The sequence below is a fragment of the Sinohyriopsis cumingii genome, chromosome 14, assembly GCF_028554795.1.
Source record: "Sinohyriopsis cumingii isolate HCF-2022 chromosome 14, ASM2855479v2, whole genome shotgun sequence".
NCBI lineage: Eukaryota > Metazoa > Mollusca > Bivalvia > Unionida > Unionidae > Sinohyriopsis > Sinohyriopsis cumingii.
Window position 1 is genome coordinate 46,798,089 of NC_142974.1, and position 11,498 is coordinate 46,809,586.

The window sequence follows — 11,498 nt, forward strand, 5'->3', positions numbered from 1 at the left end:
TCTGGAACATAAAGGGTATACCTGTTAGAATATGCTGAAATGGACTTAAGCTTAAATCTAGACATTCATCAACACACCAAGGAGATGAAGCAGTGTATATACCACATAAAGCTAAATTGTTTTTTTTCTTCAGACTGTTTATACAAACCAGTTTTCTGTAACCAAGCACTCAAAGGTGGTAGGATCATTTGGAGAATCAGGACTTCCTGGTGTATTCTTCATGTATGAATTATCTCCCATGATGGTCAAATACACTGAAAAACAAAGGTAAGCAGCTGGATGAAAACATGTGGTCAGTAACTTCTTTAATATACTGCAAAATGTGATGACAAGAAAACTGTGAGAGTGGTATTTAGAATGAAAACATCAGCCAGTAGTTGCCTACTTTAAACATGTTTATTTTGCTATGTTCCAAGAAATTAGGAATATGTACACATTTATTTCTGATGCCTGTTGTGAAATAATGAAATAATGTGACATCTGATCGAGCATATATATATATATATATATATATATATATATATATATATATATATATATATATATATATATCCACTGTAGCAGGACAGCTAATGTTTTACCAGCATTTCTACATCCTACTCACACACAACTGACAGTCCCTTTCTGTTATTTCTTCAAGAAAGGTGCTTGAAATGAGGTCCAGACCTTATTAAAGGGATTATTTGTAATTCTGAATTGTGTACCTATTTATAGATTAAAAATTGAGAAAAGTTCCATAAGATTTTAACAGTTAATTTGGTTTGTCCTTTTTAGTAGTTTTGAATATTTAATGCATTTTTATGTATTCTAAAAGTTGAACATGGGAGGACTTCTGAATGTATTTAAAAGAAATGGATATTTATCCCTCAGATTGGAATATCTTTAATTTAAACATATGATATTTTGTTGTATAAGATCAGTCTGTACAAGTATTTTATTTTTGTTATGAGTCTCAGAGAACTTTATTTTTTCCAGGTCATTTATGCATTTTCTAACCGGAGTCTGTGCAATTATAGGAGGAGTATTTACAGGTAAGAAAATATTTCTGTACTAAAGTATACCCTTAATAGACTGGGATAGCAGAGCAATAATGTTCGCTTGTACCTATCAAGTCCTCTGTTGACTCCATCAACAGATTGCTTGTAACTACTTTGGAGTCTATATTTCTGATCTGTATTTAATCATACTTGGCATATGGGTATAAATCATCTGACTTGGTATTGTTGTTGTTGTTGTCGCATTTAACGCCATTTTTGGGGCCCCGAGTGGCCGAGTGGTCCAAAGCGTTCGCCGTTACGGATCACTGCCATCTCACCTCTGTCTGCGCCGGTTCGAGTCTCAGATTCAGCCAATGTAGATATGTGAGAAAGCATGCCAGTAGCTTCTCGTGGGTCAGTGGTTCTTTCCGGGCTTTTCCCGGTTTCTTCCTCCACCATTAATACTGGCCGCCATATATGGCCTATCGTGTGCTGAAAAATGGCGTTAAACCCCACAACAACAACATAACGCCATTTTTCAGCACATGATAGGCTATACATGGCGGCCGGTATTAATGGTGGAGAACCCTGGAAAGAACCACCAACCCACGAGAAGCTACAGGGCAAGCTTTCTCACATACCCACATTGGCTAAATCCGAGACTCAAACCCATGCAGACAGAGGTGAGATGGCAGTGATCTGTAACAGAGAGCGCTTTAGACCACTTGGCCACTCAGGGCCCCAATGACTTGGGTTTCTTAGTTAAGTTTGACGAATCCATGCATATTAATGATGATGTATTTCTGATCCGATTTTGATCGTACTTGAAATATATATTTGTATTATTAAGATTTCAGATGACTTTGAGTAAAAGCCATGTATAGTTTAATTAGGTGTTTTTGTATCTGATTGGCTGAACTTTTAACCACATAGAGGATGTATTTCAGATCTGATTTTGATCACATTTTGGAATATATGCTTCTTTCAGTTATATCATAGACAAATTAAATAATGAGTAAGATCTATGCATACTAATGATGTTATCTTGCATCTGATTGGCTGAGCATGTTACCCCTCTGGAGGTCATATTTCTAATCCATTTTTTATCAAGATCTCTGGTGACTTCAGTAATGTTTGAGATTCATGCATATCAATGAAGTGATCATGCATCTGATTGGCTAAGTTTGTCACAGGGAGTATTGGTTAGACTTTAGTAAAAACAAGGCCTTAAAAATGCCACAAAAAAACTTCCGATTTTAGGTCCCAATCTCTATCTTTTTTATTCAGTCTCGCTTCTTGGCTTTTTAAAAGTTTATAAGTATGCCTTACACTCTGTTTTGCAAAACTACGGTAATCATGCTAATATTATGGAATAAAAGGCAATTACACATCAATGTACTGGTATGGTCGCCGATCAAAATTCCCTCTTAACACAAGTCAGTTTCAGGGTTTTAATGATTAACTGGCCTGTGCTGTGCAAAACGAAAGACAAATTTGCCAACTGTCAGAATAGGAGACACTGAAACATCAAGCTTTCCATTATGTGTCAAGTTATGATATTTGTTAAGCCAAAACAAAAAACAAAAATTGATTGATTTTGATCTTAGTTGATCTATATGAGAATTTTAGCCTTTATTATTACCACTCTTCGTGAACATGTAAATTATGCTGGTTATGTGCCTTGTACAATGAAATGTGCGTAACTTTTTAAAAATATTGCCTCAATTTGTAGGATTGCTTATATCATTGAAAATGAGTAACTCATGAACGCATGATTCATCGTAAATGAAACAGCTTTTTAGGACTAGCTGAAATGTTATCTGAAGAATGCAATTGGTCGAAACAGTGACTAAAGCAAAATCTGCATCTGATATGTTTGGGAATAAATACAGATTTAAGTAACACTATGCATGCTTTGCTCTGTGTAAGTACTGTACATTATAGTTCAGCCTGGTCTCCTGGCCTGCGAATTATGAAGTCTGTATTTACCTTTATTTAATTTCATGTTCGAGAAATCAGAAAATACTCACATACAAAATAATAACAAAATCAGTCATAGTACATTATAAAATTTAATTATTGTCCCATCACCGAATATTATTTATTTTTGCACGCCTGTGTCTTATGACATGGAAAAAAGTATTTTTTTTACAGCTATTACAGTAAACAAAAAGATCTAAAAACTGTCAAGTTTAGACATTGGCCTGTGGATAAGCCAACCCCACCCCCTTCTTCCAGGCCTTTATTTATGCCTAAAGTGTTTGGCTTATACATGAGTATGTACGGTATGTTTAAATGGAACAGCCCTGAGTGGGATGCTGTATTATTTAACATGTTTTGTTCACTTACAGTCTGATGAAGATGAGTTGGGGATTTTCATTATTGTTTATTATTAGAGACTTTGATGCTGCTGCACAGTATTGTGAATTGCCATGTGTGATGTTATAGCATAGCATTGCCATGTGTGATGTTATAGTATAGCATTGCCATGTGTGATGTTATAGTATAGCATTGCCATGTGTGATGTTATAGTATAGCAATGCCATGTGTGATGTTATTGTATAGCATTGCCATGTGTGATATTATAGTGTAGCATTTCCATGTGTGATGTGATATTGTAGCATTGACATGTGTGGTGCTGTAGTGGAGCATTGACATGTGTGGTGCTGTAGTGGAGCATTGACATGTTTGGTGCTATAGTGTGGCATTGCCATATTGATGCTATAGTGTAGCATTGCCATGTGTGATACTATAGTGTAGCATTGCCATGTGTAATGCTCTAGTGTAACATTAAACATGTGTGGTGATGTCATGTAGCATTGCCATGAGTGGTGCTGTAGTGTAGCATTGCCATGTGTAATGCACTAGTGTAGCATTGCCATGTATGATGCTCTAGTGTAGCATTGCCATGTATGGTACTGTAGTGCAGCATTGCCATATGTGATGCTCCAGTGTAGTATTGCCATGTGTGATGCTCTGGTGTAGCATTACCATGTGTAATGCACTAGTGTAGTATTGCCTTGTCTGATGCTCTAGCATTGCCATGTATGCTGTTTTAGTGTAGCATTGCTAAGTTTAATGCTACAATGTGTCAAACAGTTTTAAGAAGTAACATTACAATACTGTGTAGCATTGGCAAGTTTAATACAACAGTGTAGCATTGGCAAGTGTGGCAAGCATTGTGTCAGATAGTTTTTAGATGTAGCCATATGATACTAGTGAAGGTGAACACAATATGATAATATTTTGTTGTTTGTTTTCTTCTTCCAGTTGCAGGGCTTATAGACTCCATGATCTATCATTCTGCCAAAGCAATCCAAAAGAAGATAGAGCTGGGCAAAGCTACATGACAATGTTCCAGACTAGATGTTTTTTATTTTTACAGCACATTTACTCAGCTATTACAACTGTATAATAAATCAAGAAACTTTTTACGATGGTGAGGGTTGATTGAAAATATAGGGGCTAATAAATTCTTTCATTATAATAAAGGGTTTTTTTTGCCATTGTTGAAAATTAGATTTTGAAAAAACAATGGTTCAGCAATAGGATGTTTCAAAATTTGATTCTTATTAGCACAACCACCATTACCTTCATTACAGCTATAGATATAATATTAGTTTCCCCAAACTATGAAAAGTATGGATGGATGGTTGAATGGAGTTTTGTGGCACATCAGCACAATCCTGGCTATATAATGCCCTGTAAGTTTGTTTCCCCAAATAGTAAAAATAATTAGACATAAGTTTTTCATAAACAGTTCTGAGGAATGCCCATCTGACAGGTGGTCAAGATGTATAAAATATACAGAGTTCACTTTATGTACAGTAAAATACATGAATTGCATAAAACAATCATTAACACAGACTGAAAGTTGTAAAATACTGCATGATTATACAAAGACTATTAAAAAGGTGTTTTGGGTTAAATGTTTTTTCTTTCTTTCTGTTTTGTATTTAGAAGCAGCAGCAATTGTACAAAAGACATGAAATGAAAGACAAAGGCAACAAGGGGTATTCAGAATGTTTTATCACAATGACACTTTCTCTTAAGAAAAGCCCATAACCTTCACAACTGAGGTATAACATCATGGTACCAAAAAGAGAAAAGTCAGAATTGTTGCTCAGTTAGTTGCTTCTTGTGACATACAGGAGGGCACATCAGACCTATTCTACATGGCTTGCAGCATTATGGTAAAACATCTATTCTACATAATTGACACTCATGCCAGACATTTCCCCCCATAAGTGAACAGTGCAGCTATATATTTATGTAGTATAGAAACATTAAAAGGAAATATATCAAATTGTGAGAAAAATGAAGCATTGGTATACCTAATAATTAAATGTAATATAAAATGTCTCATTTTTGGTTCAAGATCTGCTGCTGCATTAGCTTAAGTATTATACTTCCATAATTAATTTGTTTCCTCTGACTCTAACTATTTATTTTTTTAAAATGTTTCAGAAATCTATACTAAAGAGTTTCTCCCAACAACAGTATTTTATTCTACTCCATTGTTTTTAATAATTAATGATGGATTTACAACAGCATGACTTTTTACCTTAAAAAAATTACATCTAGCTTGTGAGTATGTCCAGAAAAGTATGTTTTTTAGTTGGTCTAATAAGTCATGGAGGATGACAACAAAAGTTTGTTATTTTGTGTGTATTGGTTTTTTTCTCTTAATTTGTGCCAAGGCTTATATTTTGTTATCATGTTCTGACACATTGCATCATAAACCATGTGGTTTGAGAGATGTAATATCTGTAGGACATACCATTGGAGCAACTTTTTAGTAATTGGGATTTTGGTAAATCTGGAAATAAACTTGCAACCCTTTTTTGTTTTATATTTTGTGACTACAGAAAGTTTAAACATTCGAGAAAACATGATGGCCCAACAAGTTTAATCTCCAATACCGATACTGTGCTGATTGTTCAATAAGGAAATGCCTTTGAAATAAGTTACCTTTAAATTAAGCTTAGCCAGCAGTAAATTTATTGATTTTCTGATAAAGAAACAATCTGCAAACAAGATCTTGTTTACCTTATATATTTTACTTTATTAATGTGTTTATGGCAGATTAATGGATAAATCAAGTAAAAGTTGATATGATGTATTTGAGATATAATATCATCCCTGTCTGGTTGCTCAGAGTATGTGCTGATCAAAAACTGATCTACCAGACATACCTGTCAAATACAGTGATATACTAGTGTATCACTTCCTCATGAAAAAGTAACATTTGTCATTCATGTCATTTTCAATTCCGACATATTTGCATTTGTGTTGTTATAAGCTTGGTGACAAATAACTGGCACATACTGAACTCATATTGTTATTTTTACATCTTGATTCTTTTTCAGCAATCTAAATTTCATGTACAATACCTTATTTGTAATAAATGTATAAAAACGGGGTTCCGTAATGTTGTGTACCATATGTACTCACTTCTATGTCTATCACAACTGCAAACTATTTAGACCCCAATCTGCTGTCATGTAATGAGCTGGCAGATCTGGGTCTGTCCAGTTACGATTAATCAGGAGAACCTAACAACATAAACCCTGCTCTGCTGGGACATTATACAATGGCAGATTAGGGTCTATGTTTACAGTTGGACTTTACTTTTAAGCAAGTACATATGGTGCTATTGAATTTGCATGTTTTATTTTATCCCTGTCAATTTGAGAGTTCTTTCTTCTATCAAGAAGCAAAATGAAAGTAATTTAGGCATGTTCATCTAGATTTTTGATACTGTAATGCCATTTCATAGCTTTCTGTGTTGTCAGATTCTCATTTATCTTCAGGATGCATAAACCAATTAAGGGATCCCAAGGCTAAAAGATTGTCTCCACTAGTTTGCCTATTATGGCTTTCAGGAGGGCACATCATGACTGTTCTATATCTCTGAGCCTGTAGTGTGGGTGGGTGGCTTTAAAATCAAATAAAAGAAAATGAATATCAGTAATAGAAAAAAATTAGCATGTATCAATGGGACCCATATTATGGTTCTACATTACAAGAGTATTGGCGTTAAACTGAGGGTGTTTATTAGGAGTCACTGTATGTTAAATTTTCCAAAGTCTGTATAATCTGATCTCACAGTTAGAATATTTGTCTACACTTCTGACAGTTTATTCACCTTACGAATTAAAAAAATGAAATGCAACAAGAATATAGAAAGTGAACAAAACTTAGTCATTTTATTCATAATTAATTATTTCTAACTTGATTGTTGTTCAAACCAAATGGAAGCTGTCAGTATAAATGACCACACTGCTTGCTGTCCTTTTCTGGTTCCAAGAACAGCCCATTTTCAATAAAAACTATGTTTGCAATTACTGTTTGCAATATGTAGTTTTAATATTTATATATAAAAGAAAAATTGAACAAAAAATACAGGTGTAACTTCTTTGTTATGTATTCAGAGGGATGTAACTCCAGAAGTTGCAGAAATTTATGGAATTATTCTGAGCTTGTCTAAGATAGCAAACCACATCACATCTCTTGTCTGAAAAATAGACTCACCCACATAGATATGGATACTGTGTTAGTAAAGAATCTGTTTGTTTTGAAATGCAATCAAGACGGTATTAGAGACCCCCTTGTTTATTTTGAAACACAATCAAGATGACGGTATTTAAGACCCCTTATTTTATTTTGAAATGCAATCAAGATGACTGTATCAGAGAACACTTTGTTTCAAAAAACAAGATGACAGTATTAGAATGTGACTCCCTGGTGATCATGTGGTGAGAAACGATTCATTGATAAATGAAATGATTAAGCTTTGGGAATGGTTTATTTCCTTGCAGCTTTCAGTTTTTAAGGTCAGTTTGGGGGGTTACAAACTGAAGAGGGAATATGGTGAATAATCAATAATGAGATCTTGTCTTAACCACTTGTATTATAACTATTTACTAACAGCTTTTTGTATCTAATATCTTTCTGTACTGTTTTAGCGTTTTTACTTTTATCTTTACTGTTACATTATAGTAGTCAAATTGGCAGAGCTTGTCAAATTTTAAAATCAAAAATAGTTCTTTAGACTTTAAAAACCAATGTTGATTTACTTTGAACAAGTAATGCCTAATGTAATAATAATATCCCAGCATGGCATGTGACAGACTGTAGTTACTATGGCTAAAAATGCTCTTGTCTGTTTGAAAATATACACATGACTGACTCCTGTTATGTTAAAGAATACCTTTAACTCTCATTCCAGCAAATTGTTAAGTGTGGACATGACTGCACTTAAAACATCTTATTCTTTGCAATTTTGTCCTTCTGCATCAGTAACAGGTTTAACTAATTTACTGGCAGTAGATGATTATCGTATTAAACGGACTACATTGGACCAACCCAGAATGAAATGGACTGTATTGGTTCAGCCCTGAATGATTGGACTATTGATCCAACCATGAATGAAATGGACTAGGACTACATTGTTACAACTGAGAATGAAAGGGGCTATGTTGGTTTAACCCTGAATGAAATGGACTACATTGGTCCAAACCAGAATGAACGGATCTTGATTAACATCTGATACTCTCATTACATAATACATTGCTTGTTGGCAGTAAAGTGCCATTCACTGATATTATTTATAGCCTATGTCAAAGATATTCCCTGAATATGCTTAGATAGAAATGAAAATATAGTCATCAGTAGATTTGCTAAGGTTTTGACTAAAGTTTTAACTAGAGTATGGGGTTTACATGCCAACTCTCGGCTTTGCTAGTCAAGGTTTCTATCATATGTATTGTTTCAATTAAAATCCTTGTGATACATAGACCTACATAAAAGTATTGTCACATGATTAAACAGGTACTTTTAGATGGCAATACAATCTATATTCATTTAAAAATATTGTCAAACTGCAAAGAGACTGACCATGATCTGGTATTTCATAATGCCTTTTGATTACTGCTAGCAAACTGCATAAAGATCAGCTGGCACATTATGCAAAGGAGGATCTGGGTCTATGCAGTTAGCAGTTGGATCTGACCAATATGAAATACATTGTTTACAACCAGTGAAATTTGCCTACACAAAACAATATTACCAGTATTATTCATGGATAATACAATTGTAGGTTTGAGCTTGCGTTTTCAAACTTTGTTTTTTCTTTTCAGACTTCAATAATATTATGTTTTTTCTTTTTTTTTCTTTTCAAGAAAGTAATTAACCATACAATTTTTTTGTAAATAATGTTTACATTGGATGTAAATATTCACTTAAACAGTATATGACAAATTGTAAATGATGAATGTCAATGAAAATCAGATTTTTCAAATAAATTATTTTATATCATCATTAGATTTCGTAGTCTTGTTCTTTTACTATTGTGATTTTATGGAGTAGCATCTGGCTTGTCTTACTCTGCATCTGTGTTTGAATCTATACAACAACAGCTTTCCATTACTATTGTCTCCTTCATTCACATAGTGTATATACAGTGTGGATGCATTTTAGAGTGCGTGTTTTGTGCTGACATTAATTTACCTATTATTTTTGATTTACTGAACACTAAGAACTAAGGTGTTTTTTGCTGTTATGGTAGTGGCCTGCTTTATATTGTCCGTCATTCCATTTACTACTCTTAAACTGTTTGGAGGATTGCTAGGAAATTGTACACATATATTTATCAGCTAACTTTACACACATACATTCATCCCATGATCCTGCTTCTTGGAAAATCTTGTTATCACTGCTTCTCCTAAATGGACTGTCATATCAGTGTGGTGTTTTCGGTCAAATACTTATTATGTCTAGTTGATCCTAAATGAAAATGGTGCAGATATGACATTCAATATGGACATGTTGGCAGCCATCTTGAAACTCTACTACCCCTGAATAGAAAGCCATCATGTTGTCCTATTTTCACTGGAAGACGTATGATGTATAATTGGTCCTAAAAGAAAATGGTGTTGTTATTACTATTTCTGAATAGATGGTCATATTAAGGTGAGGTTTTTATTCTTTTTAAAGGTCTAGTTGGTCCTAATTGAAAGTGGTGCTGATCTGACATCCAATATGACCATCCCAGCAGACATCTTGAAAATCCTGTAGCTATTCCTCCAGTCTGGAAAGTCATATTAACATTGGGTTTTCACCAGAAGACTTCCAATGATGTCTAGTCAGTTCTAACTTGCAGCTTATTTTGCAACCATGGTGGCCATCTTGAAAAACCTTGTTTCAAGCTACTGTGACTGCCATATTTGAAATCTATTATCCACTCTTAAATGGATTTTCCTGTAGTATGGGGTTTTTACTGAAGGACTTCTAAGGTCTAGTTGCTCCTAAATGAACTTGGTGCTTGCTATTTTGTTATTTGCTGCAAAATGACATGGTTTCAATACACATCTGTTAAAAAGAATAAATGGTCTTGTCTTGAATCCTATAAATCATTTTCAGCCAGGAAAGAATCTGTCCCTTTGAGGGATTATTATTTCAACACCATTTGGAGAAGACTTGCAATTCTCAGGAGTGCAATAAAAGTGTGTTCAGATGAGTGTGGAATGAATTGACAACAACATGAGACATGATCGGAAATCCCATTGAAAATTATTTCCCCAATTTTAAAGACAATCATTGAAAGGGTTATAGTGATAATTGTATATATCACATAATTTTTGTTTTATTTATATTAATATATTAATATTGTACTTATTGTTAAACATACATAATAACACGTCATGACATTAGTAATGATGTCTTGATGTTATAAAAGCAATGTCAAAATGTCCAAGGGATCACTATATCTATCAGTTTCAATAAATAAAAATCACAATAATCTTTGTGCTGGTATAAATTATCAAGTAAAATACTCAAAGATTGAAATATTTAATTACTTTTTTCATTAATCTTTACAAAGGATAGAAATTATTGACCTCATTTCAGAAATCATCTGGAATGTGCATTCTTGTAAAATCTCATATTTCAATATGTCTATGATTGTGTTTTCTAGTGTTTGAGAGTATCAGTATCTTTCGTCATGTGACCACTTGTGAGCATATGGTACACACACTCCCCAGTTTCCATCATCATTTGAGTAGCTGAGTACTCTTTCACAATAATCAAGATAAATATTAATTGCAACACATTTGTCACCAAAGAAGATGCAGAGGTTGAAATTAGTGTTCTGTAAACAGTATGTTTAACATTGATTGGTCTAGCTGAGCATACAGTTTCTGTAGTCCAATTTAATATTGACAAACCGTTGTTTTGATAGAAAATTTAGTTGCATATTTGCATTATTATTTATGGAAGGAAAATGAATTCTGGGTCAAAGTTGAACTAAATTATATCATTATTGTTTGTCTCATTTGATACTAATTATAAGAGTGAATTTTTTTAATTTGTTTTATACCTAATGACATTTTGTATGAATGTGCAAGCTATATTGCATGCAGAGTTTAAATGCTGTGCTTTGCCATTATGCTTACAATCTTTATTCTTCTTCTTTGAATTTGCTTTAATAAATGTCAATAAAAATATGTAATGAATTTTTCA

The 11,498-nt window shown here is 33.6% G+C and overlaps 1 protein-coding gene across 1 annotated transcript in view; it reads left to right on the plus strand.

Annotated features, from left to right (window-relative positions):
* Nucleotides 1-9,299, plus strand: part of LOC149783701 (endoplasmic reticulum-Golgi intermediate compartment protein 3-like) — a 70,415-nt gene extending 61,116 nt beyond the window's left edge. Inside the window, exons 11-13 of the mRNA XM_089931943.1 lie at nt 134-267; nt 976-1,031; nt 4,248-9,299. Of these exons, the coding sequence (XP_089788069.1) occupies nt 134-267; nt 976-1,031; nt 4,248-4,327 (270 nt within the window). The 3' untranslated portion in view covers nt 4,328-9,299. The remainder of the gene's footprint in view (nt 1-133; nt 268-975; nt 1,032-4,247) is intronic.
* The last annotated feature ends 2,199 nt before the right edge of the window (nt 9,300-11,498 follow it).